Below are 15,218 nucleotides of genomic sequence, written 5' to 3'. Positions count from 1 at the left end.
AACGTAGTTAAATCAAGACCAACCCACTTCAATGTCCTTTGTGAAGTCACATGTTGGAGCTCCAGAACTTACCATGGCGGAGAAAAGGTTCTAAGGAACCGAGAACAATAATGGAATTAGTTTCATAATCAATGTATTTTATAGTGAGCATGGATCCTGGCAAACGGAACACAATACATTCATTTTACTAAAACAGTTATTAATGAATGTCAGTACCTGGTAGTTTAAAGAAAAATCAGTTATCTCACACTTCTAACCTTCCGACACGACTTTGTCCCTTTTTTTTTAAAAAGAGATTTACTAATCTAACCAATATTTTAATTTTCATTATTTTCTCAAAAACAATTACGTAAGGAAATGTTTTAGTAATTTGTGATATTACATTTTAAATACAAACACGAAACTTGGATTTAAGCATACAGGTAATTAGGATAACTAAAAATAAATTTTTTCTCAAATTTCTTCCTACTGTAAATATGGATAGATACCTATTTACCATATTTTTTGGATTTAAAAATTTTGCTATTTCAATACCTTTGAGTTTCATAATTATTTCATACTAGTTTCATAATTATTTCAGCCAAATACTTACCCGTGAGTAAATATAATTTTGGCAGTACTAACTGCTCCTAAAAATACTTAATTATGAAAATACTAGGGAAAGTTTAGAATAATATTCTAGATTCTGAAAGAAGTCAAGGTTATCAAATTTCAAAATATGTATTCATATTCGGCACAAATTAGCCTAGTTTGAAAGTAAAACGATAGTTTTTATGCTGATGCAGTGTACAACATACTCTCAACAACCTTGCTTTGGTCCAATTCTTATGCTTAAGAGATTGAGAGTAACAGTCCTCTAATTGTTTAAAAATATTTAATAATTATGGCATTTCCCAGAAAGGGAATGCCCATTTTCTTCCCCACCATTCTAGTCATCTAAATTGGTAATTGACAATTGGGATGAATAAACCTAAAATTATCTGTAAGTGTTTATCACTGAAATATTTTAAATATCTGAATTCATTTTCACTCCCATGTTTAACCTGCAGCTTTCCCAAATGGAAAAATAAATGCTAATGTTAAAAATACACATCCTCAAATATGACTATAACTTTATATTTTACTACTTTTTTTACTATACTTCAAACACTAGTTAAGAGAAGGTAGGAGAAAAATCATTACATACTAAGTTGCAGAGCTTTTTCCAAGCCTTCATAATAACACCAATTTTCTGCATTCCGATCAATCAAGTTTTTGAATACTTCACTCGCTTCTTTTAATCGCCCCACTTTCAACAGCATTTCCCCTAAAATTAAGTTTAAATGTCACATTCATTTTACTTGAACATTAAATACCTTTCTGAGCCCAGAGGTTTTCACTAACCATTATTAGTATAGTAGATATTTATGAAAGACAGAATTTTATGTGCTTCCCTTCAGGGTTTGTTGCCATTGTAGTTTAAATAACTAAAGATTAATTCAGAGTTTGCCTTCAGAAATGAACCTTCATTTACATATTCTATTAACATTCATTTCTGGCTCCCTCCCACACCCCAAATATGATATTAATTAGTAAAAATTTTTGCTATTTTGTACATTTTTATACACCCTTTAAGATAACTAAAGACACCCTATTTACAGATTGGTAAATAATTCCAATGAAATATCTCTACCTTCCTACTGCAAGATTTTCAATGTACTTTTCCTTACCAATTTTTGTGCTAAACAATTCTCCATTTAATTCTCTTAGTGTCCTTTCCAGGTCACTAAAATCGGAGAAGTTTAACTCACAAAACAATAACACTAAATATTATTTCAGAGCAAGAAACTACACAAAACAAGTTCACCTGAGAGTCATCTCTAACACTCCGTTCCTTTAACTAAGCCATATAAATTGCAAATGGGAATGGGAAAGGGCATCTCAACTTCTCAGATAAAAGCAAATCTAATCAAGACAATGGGGAGAATCTCGAAAAAGAATATACCTCAACTTTCTAACACTAAGCTTTCCCACTTCCTGAAGAATCTGTTTCAAACAACCCTTTGAAATGTCTTCAGTCATACATACTATTTCAGCTTTTATCATCACCATATTATAGTGGTTATTATACGTATTATTTTGCTATTTACATGTATTATATATTACTCAATCTCTAGAATAAGACTAACAGGAGTGGGAGAGCGGTTCAAGGGGGGAGGGGACGTATGTACACCAGTCACCAATTTATGCTTACATACAACAAAAGTAACTATCCTCTAATTTAAAAAAAGATTAACAGGTATAATTATGAATTTTACCACTTTGTAGCTTTGGAACCCCGAGTAACTTATAAAACTTTCAATTCCCATTTCCTTGCTTGCAAAATATCAACTGTATCAGTCTATTTTTATGATCATCAACTGAAATAAGGCACTTAAAATGGTCAACACAGTACTTGATACAAAGTGAATACAAATAAGCATCTTCTACTTAAAACTATAAATAGTATGTCAACTATACTTCAATTTAAGGAAAAGGAAAACAAAAACAACAACAACAAAAAAACCTGTGACTGTGCCCCATTCCTCCGCAGGAGTAGAGGAGAGCAGTTAAAAGGACTCAAAAAATGGCACGAAGGAACCTTAAAAGGATACTGCTAAGTGAAAAAAGCCAATATAAAAAGGCGGCTGCTGCTGCTGCTATGTCGCTTCAGTCGTGTCTGACTCTGTGCGACCCCACAGATGGCAGCCCACTAGGCTCCTCTGTCCCTGGGATTCTCCAGGCAAGAACACTGGAGTGGGTTGCCATTTCCTTCTCCAATTATAAAAAAGCTACGTACTATGATTCCATCTCTAACACATACTGTAAAAGGTACAAGTAAGGAGACAGGAAAAGGATTTTGGATTGCCAAGGGCTGGAGGCAAGGAGAAACAAACAGGTAGAACACAGGATTTTTACGGCAGTGAAACTATCCTGTATGATACAATGGTAGATACATGTCATTACACATTTTTTAAACCCTAGAAGGTGTGCAACACCAAGAGTGAACCCAAATACAGACTACAGGCCCGGAGCAGGGAGGAGTCTGCGCGCGTGTGAGGACAGAGGGCGCATGGGAAACCTTTGTGTCTTCCACTCAGTATCGCTACGCACCTAGAACTGCTCTAAACAATAAAGTCTATTTAAAGCAAAGCAAACAAACACACAAAGTAAAGGCTCTGAAATCAGAAAGGTATGTTTAGAAATTAACTCCTAAAAGGCTAACCTCTTCTAGTTTCTTCAAATATAAAAAGGGGAAATAACACCCATGTTAGAAGTGATAAAATATTCCAAGAAATTAAGCCAGTTGAGCAATTACTACTGTGAAAGACTAAATAAATCTTGGCAAGTATTTTTATTAAGCTTTAGAAGTCCTGCAACTATATGAGATTTTAGTTTTAAACTAATTTTTAATTTAAATGGACAGTCTATACAATATTCCTCAGGAAATGGGTAACTGATCAGCAAAGTTAAATATAAAAAAGAAAATGTTTGACTTTGTTGAATAACCCTTTTAACAAACTATTTCTCAGGATTCTGTCTTATTAGCCCATAATAAAAATAAATGAATGTTGCTTTCATGATGATCCCAGTGTCACCATTTACTAATCTCATTTTACTACATATGAAGGTAAGAATTGGGAGAGGAGATGAATATGAAGGCAGTATAACACACTACTTTAGAAAATGGAATCTGGTGTCAAAATCCCTGCATTCAAATCCTGCACTACTAAGCCTAATTGGCTGTGTGACTCTGGGCAAGTCACTTAACCTCTCTGTTCCTCAGTTCCTGATCTCTAAAATGGATATAACAACTACATCATAATGTTGTTATGAGGATTACATTAATTAATAATGGTTTAATAATAGAACTGTTTAGAACACTGCCTGATATATAGTCTCACTTAAGTGTTAGGACATGAAAGTGAAAGTGTTAGTAAGTCCTGTATCTTTGCAACTGCCAGGCTCCTCTGTCCATGGAATTTCACAGAATCCTTGAGTAGGCTGTAGGATACTTGTGAGAATACTTGAGTAGGTTGTCATCTCCTTCTTCAGGAGATGCTCCCTGACCCAGGGATCACACCCTCTGCAGGCAGATTCTTTACTGTATGAACCACCAGGGAAGCCCAAATACAGCTTCTATTCTCATCTTTAATTGAGACCATTTTTTAAAAAAAGAAAAAGCAATTCAACTAACCTTTAATTTCTTCCACCAAAAGTTTATCACATATTTGTTTCTCATATGTTTCTATATGTTCCAAAGATTCCTGAAACAGATCTGCCTCCCTCATCACTTGATTCTGGTACAGTATCAGTTCACTGTATTCATAGTCTATTTTGCTGGGAGGAACCTGGAAAAACAAAACAAAACAAATAATCTTATTTATATAATAACATAAAGCAGTTACAGATCTTTAACTGACTTCTCAGGAATGTCATTCACACAGACTTTAAAAAGCAACCTACAAGCAATTACACATAGAAGAGTGATCAACAGCAAAGATTAATATATTCTTTAAAACAAATGAAGGGATGGGGATTTCTGCAAAAGGAAGAGATCAGCAAATCCTATTACCAAAGAAAAGTAAAATAACGGGATTAAAATCCTAAAGAATCTTCCAAAAAAGAAACCTACTAGAAAATCACTTTAGCAAAGTGACAGAATACAAGACCAATATATGAGAATCAACTATATCTCTCTATACCAGCAACAAATAATCCCAGCCCCCAAAAAATTAAAATAATTTCACTCACAACAGCACTATAAAGAACATTCAGGAATATATTTAAGAAACAAGACTCATACCAAAGAGTACAAAACATTCAAAGAGAAATTAAAGACCTAAATACATCAACAGACATTTCATTCCATGTACATGGATCAGAATACTTAATATTTTTTGACTCAGTATTTTTTCTCCCACGTTGATCTAAAAATGCAATGCAATCCCTATCAAACTCTTAGTAAGGTTTCAGAAACCGACAAGCTGACCCAAAGGTTCAAATGGAAACCAAAGGAACCCTGCATGTACCAGCAGAATCATAAAAAGAAAAACAAAGTAGGAAGACTTCAAATTTCAAACATATTATAAAGCTACATCAATAGAGACAATGTGGTTGGTAATGGCATAAGGGCAGACATAGAGATCAATGGAACAGAATACAAGCTTCAGAAATAAGCCTTTATAACCTGGTCAATCAATTTTCGACAGATGTGCCAATAAGACAGGGTAGTCTTTTCAACAGTGATAGTGGAACAATAAAATATCCATATGCAAAAATGTAACCTTAGACACATATCTCATACCATATACAAAAATTAACTCAAAATGGATCACGGACCTAAATGTGAGCACTAAAACTATACAAGAAATCTCAGAATAGGAAAAAAGTCTTCATGACTATTTGTATAAGAAAAAAATTAGTAAACTGGATTTCAAAATTATAAACTTTTCCTCTTCAAAAGACATCATTAATAGCATGAAAAAACAAATTACAGACTAGAAGAAAATATTTTCGAATGATATATCTGATAAGGAGCTTGTACTGAGAATATAAAAGAAATTCTTAACAAATAACCCAACTAAAAAATGGGCAAAGAGTTGAACAGACATCTTATCAAAGAAGAAATATAAGTGACTAGTAAGATATGTTACTAGTAAGTAGTTACTAGTTATCATGTTACTAGTAAGTAACATGATAAAATACTCAGTATCATTAATTTCTGGAAAAATGCAGATACAATCAAAACAAATATTACTACATACCCACTAGGAGACTATCACCAAAAAATTGAACAGTAACAGGTATAAGGATGGGTAGAAATTGAAATTCTCACACATTGCTAGTAGGAATGTAAAATGGTCCAGTCACTTAGAAAAACAACTGAACAGTTTATGGAAAAGATAAATATATACTTACCATAGAACCAAGTAATTTCATTTCTAAGTATCTACCCAAAAGAAATAAAAATATATGTCCACACACAAACTTATACACAAATGTTCACAGCAGCACTATGCATAGCTAAAAGTAAAAACTACATACATGTCCGTCAATTGTTGAATGGATAAACAAAGTGTGGTGCATCTCCAAAATGAAATAGTATATAGCACTAAAAAGGAATTAACCACTAATACTACATGCTCTAACACCGGTGAACTCAAAAGTATTCGAAATAAAAGACTCTAATGACAAAACACTACATTATGATTGTCTTTATTTGAAGTTTCCGAAAGAGGTCTAAGTATATTCCCTAATGTTATAACATATGGAGAGCTCTGTTCTTCCATGTCTTCTCTGGACCAGGCTCTGGACCACAAGGCAGGGACAGAAAGGTTAGCATAGAGGACAGTTACCATGAAAACTCTGTAATTAGAATTACTGGATAAATGAGAAGAGAAAAAACATCCACCATTCTAGCAGGTAAAATTACTTTGGCTATCAAACCCATCATGTTTTGGGTAATGTGTCAAAAGAGAAAGTTTTCATTAAGAAAATACAGAGGATGATGTCAGGAGAAATGGCAAAGAACTCTAAAGATTCACCTCTCCATATGAGAAAGGAAAGAACAGGTAAAAACTGTCAGAATCACGCTATTCAGAACTCTGAAAATTAACCAAACGCTTCCCTGATGGCTCACACGGCAAAGACTCCACTTGCAACGCAGGAGACCCAGGTCGATCCCTGGGTCAGAAACATCCCCTGGAGAAGGAAATGGCAACCCATTTCAGTATTCCTGCCTAGAAAATTCTAGGGACAGAGAAGCTTTGTGGGGTACAGTCCATGGTGTTGCAAAGTTGGACACAACTGAATGAATATCACTTACAGCTATCTGGAGAGCAATTACTGAAGAAAAAAAGCTAGATCTTAAGAAGACCAGTGAGTTTTATGTCATTATAACTTGCCTTAGTCCTATCCCTGGTGGCTCAGACGGTGTCTGACTACAATGCGGGAGACCAGGGTTCAATCCCTGGCTCGGGGAGATCCCCTGGAGAAGGAAATGGCAACCCACTCCAGTATTTTTGCCTAGAAAATCCCAAGGACGGAGGAGCCCGGTAGGCTACAGTCCATGGGGTCGCAAAGCATCAGACATGACTGAGTGACTTCATTCACTTCACTAGTCCTATGCAAAGCTCTCCAGCTACACAGCAGCCTTGAGAAATAAGCTTGTATTCCCATAGCAGCTTGACAGTCACCAGTGAGAAAAGAATGAAGCTGGGGCTCTTTCAAAGCTTCCTTCCCAAGAACTGTAATTAACTGACCTATCTCCTGGTTCACTGCAAGCCTCCAAATACAAGCCTAACTCAGAGTGTGCCCAGAGCAAAAAAAGCCTCAGGGGGAAAGGGAGAGAGCCTAAGTGCTCAACAAAACTGATCACAAGGGGCCTTTCCTAGTGGTCCAGTGGTTAAGAACCCCTCTGCCAATACAGGGGACACAGGTTTGACCCTTGGTCCAGGAGATTCCACAAGCCGCAGAGCAAACTAAGCCCATCAACTACGACTCCTGAGCCCACGTACCCTAAAGCTCCACAAGAGAAGCCACTGCAATGAGAATCCCACACACCGCAACTAGAGTCGCCCGCGTTCGCCACAACCAGAGAATGCCCGGGCACAGCAATGAAGACTCAGTGCAGCCAAAAAGAAAGAAAAAAGAAAAGCGATTAGAGGCATGTGTTTTACTTTTACAGTGCCTGAAAGATGGGTAACAGTCAGGGCAGACAACAGACTACACAAAAGCCTTAAAGGAATAGCTGGGCAATGTGACGTCCATAGGGGGCACTGAAGTCACACACATACAGAGCTATACGCAGGTTCAAGAATTACCCGAGAAAGTTCTGCTGACCTTGAGACTGCACAAGTAAGAGGTCAAAGTTAAGGCAGAGTTGTAAACTGCCTTCAGTTCAGTTGCTCAGTCATGTCCAACTCTTTGTGACCCCATGAACCACAGAACGCCAGGCCTCCCTGCCCATCACCAACTCCCGGAGTCCACGCAAACCCATGTCCATTGAGTTGGTGATGCCATCCAATATCTCATCCTCTGTCATCCCCTTCTCCTCCTGCCCTCAATCTTTCCCAGCATCAGGATCTTTTCAAATGAGTCAGCTCTTCGCATCAGGTGGCCAAAGTACTGGAGTTTCAGCTTTAGCATCAGTCCTTCCAAGGAATATTCAGGACTGATCTCCTTTAGGATGGACTAGTTGGATCTGCTTGCAGTTCAAGGGACTCTCAAGAGTCTTCTCCAATACCACAGCTCAAAAGCATCAATTCTTCGGTGTTCAGCTTTCTTTATAGTTAAACTGTCACATCCACACATGACTACTGGAAAAACCGTAGCTTTGACTAGACGGACTTTTGTTGGCAAAGTAATGCCTCTGCTTTTTAATATGCTGTCTAGGTTGCTCATAACTTTTCTTCCAAGGAGCAAGTGTCTTAATTTCATGGCTACAGTCACATCTGCAGTGATTTTAGAGCCCAAAAAAATAAAGTCTGTCACTGCTTCCACTGTTTCCCCATCTATTTGCCATGAAGTCATAGGTAAACTGCCTGGCTGATGCTAAGGCATACACCAACACAGAGAAATTTAACAATACTACAAGATGAACAAATCGACAAGTCTTTAGTGGGAATGACCGAGAAAGAAAGAAGGCTACTAAAATTGAGAATAAAAGGAAGACCATTACCACATACTCTACAAAAATAAAAAGGATTATAAGGGACTGTTAGGCAAAGTGGTATGCCAACAAATTAGATCACCTAGATGAAATGGACTGACTCTCAAAAAAGCACAAGCTGCTGAAACTGACTCAAGAAGAAACAGAAAATCTGAACAGACCAATATCAAATAAAAAGTAAATCATAATTACCAATAATCTTTCCATAAAGGAAAGCCCAGGACCAGATGCCATCACAGGTGAGTATTACCAGATGTTCACCTAAGAACTAATACCATCCTGCAAAAAATACTTCCCAACTCATGCCTTGAAGCCAGACACAGACATCAAAAGAAGAGTATGGTTTAATATCTCTTATCCCAGTATCCCTCACTAATAAAGAAACACAAATTAAAAGAACAATGAGATACACTTCTTCACATGTAGAAGACTGGAAAAACTATTAGTCAAGAAGACTAAGAAAAGCTAACAGTAAGTATGTCCGTCCAGGAAGGACACAGGCAAATAATAACCATCAAACCTTGCTAGTGGGCATATAAATGAGTACAAGTACTTCAAATGGGGAAAACTGAAGACACAGATCTGCAACTCTGCAATTCCAGTTTTAGGTATAAATTGAACAGGAACTCACAAATATGGCTAATGAAACAGCAGAAAAGAATATTCACCATAGCACTAATTTTTAAGACACGAAACAGTGTAGCTATGGAACACCAAACAGTGGTTTAAAATGGATAAACTAGCCCTACATGTATCAACACAGATGTACCTCTAGGAATGTTGGATTTTAAAAACTGAGTATCATTTCTGTAAAATTTTAAATATACAAAATAATGGTCTGCAACTTTCATGGACTTAATACATAAGGTAAACATGACTAGAAATGATCTATACCAAATTCACAATAGTGGCTACCTCTAGGGAGGGACATGGGAGGATTCTGGCTTTTCTGGAACATTTTAGTTCTTTAAAAAATAATTAAATCTGGAGCAATTATTGCAAAATGCTAACATCTTTTTAATTTCTCTTGGGACACACACTATATTTTTCGCATTTTTACTATTTTTTTTTTTACTATTTTACTGTTTTATATTTTTTTCATTTTCCTATTTTTTACTATGCACAGTAAAATGTATTTATTATCACGTTTATATAAAATATAAAGCAATATATATTAAAGAAATTCCCACAGTCACAAAACTATTTTCAGTTTCATGTATTCTTTTCTTTATTCATTTGAATATTATTGAAATTATAGCATAAAAACATTTTTATATTGGGAATTCCTAGAAGTCCAGTGGTTTGGACTCTGCACTTCCATTGCAGAAGGCATATAGGTTCAATCCCTGGTCAGGGAACTAGGACCCCACATGATGCATGGCATGGCCAAAATAAAAGAATTCTACATTATAACTTTCTCCAATTATTTCAAAAAATTTTCAATTTTCCCAAAGATCCTTGAGGGGTGGAGGCAATATAGCAGTCAACCATTTTAGCTTGTAGAGGAAGGACATGTTGAAACGAACGTCTTACTTGCTGAGTCTGTCTAAATTCTTCGAGCAGTTTCAGTGCCATCTCATAGTCTTTCAGTAGATGGTGTGCCACGGCATAGCCAATCCAGGAAGCACGTTGTGTCGGGCGCAACTGAAGAAGCTGATATCTTGTCTCCTTAAAAATAAAAAAAAATCTTTTAAATTCTCTTCACTGTCTTAAGTTTCACTAAAATATAATCCATCAGTTTTAAGACAACATACCTTTAATTCCTTTCTAATGAACTGAATGAACAAGTATCACTGAACTCCAGAATAAAACAAAAATACTGAGGTGGACAAAAAAAATTCATCCAGGATTTTCTGGAAGATGGTACAGAAAACCTCGATTGAACTTCTTGGCCCACCCAATACTTTCTATGTTCCTCATCTAAACTTAAACTCTAGAATACTCCATAACGCTCACTGAAAGACTGTCACTGAAAAGCTGTCCTTGGAGTCAATGCTGTTGGGCTGCCTTATAAAATTAACTTTATATAACAAGAATGTCTTCTGGTAACTGAACACCTTAAGAGAGAGAATAAGATCGCTTTTAATGACAACAGTTTTCTGCATATTAAATTATGATATAAAATTAAGACCTACTTACATTGTTGTAACAGGCCCACAGACAGGCTGGACAGAACCAGAGAAAACACTCAAACACCCGACTGGACTTTTCTAGCAGAAACACCACCGCTGCTACTCTTAAGACAGCTCAGTATCTATGACATTAGGAAGAAAAAGCCAGAAATTCCACCTGGTTGCCAGGAAGAATCAAGACCAGCACAAAAGCTTCAGACCAGCACAAAATCTAACTTCCCTACACAGCTCCAGCTTCCTCGTAGTTCATATATGTCTCCAGGTTTTAAGCAAGTGTAACTGCCTAGAGGAACAGGGTCTCATGAAAAACCCTAGCTGCAATGAGTTTTAAAAATGTAATGTTTAGCTTCTATGACTGCCAGTGGAACGTGTGCTGGCCATCTACGCTATAAGCCATGAGGAGAACCATGATTAGATCTTTCTTTAAAAGAGGTATCTTTGACAAAATGATTGAGACAATATTCACATCTAAGTGTCGTTCCTTCTAGGAATACAGCATTAAGCTCTTAACAATCTCACCCCTTATTTCCATTGTTACTTCTCTGTCATCCCCCTACTTCATTAAAGTCTGCCTCAGTTTTCATCTCTCTGTCAAATCCTGCCATTATCCTGGGCAAATGCAACACTAACCATCCAATAACTTTTCTTCTTGGAGCCAAGATTTCCTCCTCTTTAATGATCTCCACCCTGTTTCAGGGACCTACTCCCACTACTACACCCTAGACCTTACTGCCGCCCAGAAATCATAAATTCAGGTATCTCACTCTGGCTACAGCTCCTTTGCTATCAAAACTCTCACTTGGGACCTTCCCACCCTTGTTCCTAGATACCACCAGTACCTCTAGTTTCTGGAGTCCTTCACTTCTAACCACCAGCTCTTTTATCTTTATTTATTTCACAACCCCTCCTAGTAACCAGTCTCCTGCCAATACTGTTCTTTATTCCTAAAGATAAATGATTTGAACTCTCACCAAACTTAGGCTGCTAAGTCCTAACCAAAAAAAAAAAAAAAATCACATAACCTTGATGAATTAATTGGTGCCATTATTAAGTTCAGCAGAACCCTTGAAACTTCTGCAAAAGTCTAAGTATAGGGTAGAAGAACTTACAGAGCAGTAGAAGGGCAAAAGGAAAAAAGATAATGAAAAGAAGACTTACCTAAAGAGAACTATTAAGTCTCGGTAGCCTCCTTCCCATGAGAAGGGGGGAGAATTCCATTTTGAACATTTTGAATTAGGATACTAAGTGGGGTAAGCACCTGTAGATGCCCAGTAGAGTTGACAATAATGGTCTGGGACTACATGTATGGCAATCCTTCTCACAATATCTTGTATTTTCTAACCCATAATAAAGCAAGCTAGTCAATCTCTACATTTAGATTTCTATTATAAAAGCTGTTTGCCAAATTTGTAAATATCAAGCCCACAAAGAATATGGTACAATATTAGGACATAGGAGATACTCTAACTTTTATAATAAAAAGCATTAAATGAATAAACCAGTTATCCTTTTTGATCAATTTATGCAATTCTGCAACTATCACTGGAGGGGAGATCCCAAGTAACTTCCCCCTTCTACTATAGAATGCAATTAACGATCAAGTCTACATGATGTTAAGTTTACCTCATTCTGAATTCACATGCTTTTAAGTTATAGCTATCGCAAAAACATGTACACTTAAGACTAAAATACTTACTCGATAACCTTCAAGGTCTCTCATTTGGATCTGCAACAGAGAGAGATCCCTCAAAATTTGCAGATTATCTTTATCTAACTTGAGGGCATTTCTGTAACATTTAATAGCTTCATCATATCTCTTATCAGAACGCTGCAAGAGTCCATATACATGCCAACCTATTAAGTTAAGGAAACAGACATTCACAGATACTAGAATATACTATGCTACATATTTAACAGAAAGCTTACCTTAACAAAACGGTATTTTGTTTGGGATTTACCTTAGAATGACCTGAGTAAGAGGGGGATGATACTGCTACTGCTAAGTCACTTCAGTCGTGCCCGACTCTGTGCGACCCCATAGATGGCAGCCCACCAGGTTCTCGCATCCCTGGGATTCTCCAGGCAAGAACACTGGAGTGGGTTGCCATTTCCTTCTCCAATGCATGAAAGTGAAAAGTGAAAGTGAAGTCGCTCAGTCGTGCCTGACTCTTAGCAACCCCATGGACTTCAGCCTACCAGGCTCCTCTGTCCATGGGATTTTCCAGGCAAGAGTACTGGAGTGGGGTGCCATTGCCCTCTCCCAAAAGGGGGATGATAGTGAGGTGATAAAAGATGAAACCAGATCAGCCCTGATTGACAGTTGTTAAATTACTGAAGCCAGGTGATAGGCATATAGGGTTTCATTATTCTAGTCTATTTTTGGACATGTCTGAAATTTTTCATAGAATTTTTTTAAGTAACCTTAGAAATTACTGGTAGGAATTCTTCACATTCCCTACCCCAAGTCCTTCACTTTCCTATGCCAGCATCTCAACACGCTCTTAATATCAAACACTGTGTATTAAAACAGAATATATACAAAAATTGCAATTATCTTTTAAAACAAGTATATATTCATTCAATCAACTACAAAACATGTTTTAATTCACTAGTGATTAAAGATGGAGGAGCCTGGTAGGCTGTAGTCCATGGGGTCGCTAAGAGTCAGACACGACTGAGCGACTTCCCTTTCACTTTTCACTTTCATACATTGGAGAAGGAAATGGCAACCCACTCCAGTGTTCTTGCCTGGAGGATTCCAGGAACAGGGGAGCCTGGTGGGCTGCTGTCTATGGGGTCGCACAGAGTCGGACACAACTGAAGCGACTTAGCAGCAGCAGCAGCAACAGTGATTAAAGACCACAAAAAAAAGTAAGTTTTTATTTAATATAAATTAAAGTCTTAGTATATCTTGGAGCTACAAAAACTATCACACTTACACACCCTTTCTCTTCACTCTGGGGTAAGCACTGGGATAAAGAAATAAGTATTTAGTATTCTGAGAGAACCCTAAGCTAAATATGTAGAAAACAACATTAAGACTACTGATGTTCAATACTGGTCAAGAGCTAGATGATTTAAATGCAAAACATTAACATAAAAGGGCAATACGCGAATTCTGAGTAAGTATACAGACAAGCAAAACATAAATTAAAACAGTTTCAATGATGCATCCCTAAAGAATATTTTTGTTTTCTTACACACTGGGGTAGTGGTAAGTATCCAGTGAAGTAACAGCCAAGTCCTTGTGCAGCAGAAACCAAGTTGAAGAACCAATATGATAGTTATACTAAATAAAATCTATCTTACAGGTTCCTTCTGAATGTTCATCTAAGATTTCTAAAGCAAAGTTTAAGGAACTTTTAAGGAACACAAAGTTTACTATATAGGTAAGTAATTCGGAATGGGGAAACTATCACTCTGTTTATGGATGTATATGAAAAAAACAATGGGTTTTAAGTCACATATAATTATCAAAGTTGGCTTCCCAAGTGGCGTAGCATTAAAGAATCCGGCTGCCAATTTAGGAGACACAGGAGATGCGGGTTCGATCCCTGGCTCAGGAATATCCCCTGGAGAAGAAAATGGCAACCCACTCCAGTATCCTTGCCTGGAAATCCCCATGGACAGAGGAGCCTGGCAGGCTACAGTTCATGGGGTCACAAAGAGTCGCACATGACTGAGTGCGCGCGTGCACGCGCACACACACGCACACACACACACACACACACACACACACACATGCAATTATCAAAATTACTTTTCTCTTACACTAAGTACAACTGCAGTAAATATACAGTGCATAGGGATTCCTCTTAAAATCTTCCAATACACAAAAAACAAAGGGTAGGGAACAGATGAAACTAATATTAAAAACGTTGATAATACTGAAGCTGGACAATAGGTACATAGACTTCATTAAACTCACTCTTTCTTACAGCTTAAAATTTTTCCACAGAAGTTTTTTGAGTTAGAAAAACTAGTAAACAGAAAACAATAAATGAAAATTAAAACTACTCAACTACTACAAAAGGATACAGACATGACTCTTCACATTGTTACGGAGTCCTTTACGAACAAATTCATATGCTTCTTCTTTTTTTCCTAAACAGTTCAATGTTAATCCTTTCATAGCCAAAGTCTCTGAAAAACATTTTCAACCTGTATTTACCCATGAAAGATTCAAATTATTCTCTTAGCAATATTGTAATATATGAGATCTACCAACAGGTACAATATCCATTCTTTAAACCTATAGTTAGAAGAACTTCTCTCCAAATAAAAAGTAAAAATATATTTATGTATCTGCTTAAAGTTTAGCCCTATCCTTTTCTGAAATTCCTTAGGCTGGAACTGAGTTGGTAAAAAGCTTTCTGCCTTCCTGAAGACTCTAT

The 15,218-nt window shown here is 36.8% G+C and overlaps 1 protein-coding gene across 11 annotated transcripts in view; it reads right to left on the bottom strand.

The window, feature by feature from the left end:
• The window catches only part of NAA16 (N-alpha-acetyltransferase 16, NatA auxiliary subunit), a 64,702-nt gene that overhangs the window by 43,556 nt on the left and 5,928 nt on the right, over window positions 1-15,218 (bottom strand). For 9 of the 11 annotated variants that reach the window (XM_061434468.1, XM_061434466.1, XM_061434467.1 and 6 more), the window contains 5 exons: window positions 14,863-14,967; window positions 12,521-12,678; window positions 10,226-10,360; window positions 4,217-4,370; window positions 1,187-1,306 (listed from right to left, as the gene is read on the bottom strand). In XM_061434468.1, the coding sequence (XP_061290452.1) occupies window positions 1,187-1,306; window positions 4,217-4,370; window positions 10,226-10,360; window positions 12,521-12,678; window positions 14,863-14,967 (672 nt within the window). The remainder of the gene's footprint in view (window positions 1-1,186; window positions 1,307-4,216; window positions 4,371-10,225; window positions 10,361-12,520; window positions 12,679-14,862; window positions 14,968-15,218) is intronic. The other 2 variants (XM_061434462.1, XM_061434464.1) reach the window with 1 other exon arrangement.

This window comes from Bos javanicus, chromosome 12, assembly GCF_032452875.1.
Source record: "Bos javanicus breed banteng chromosome 12, ARS-OSU_banteng_1.0, whole genome shotgun sequence".
In the NCBI taxonomy this organism is placed as follows: Eukaryota; Metazoa; Chordata; class Mammalia; order Artiodactyla; family Bovidae; genus Bos; species Bos javanicus.
This window is presented reverse-complemented; position numbering and strand designations above follow the sequence as displayed.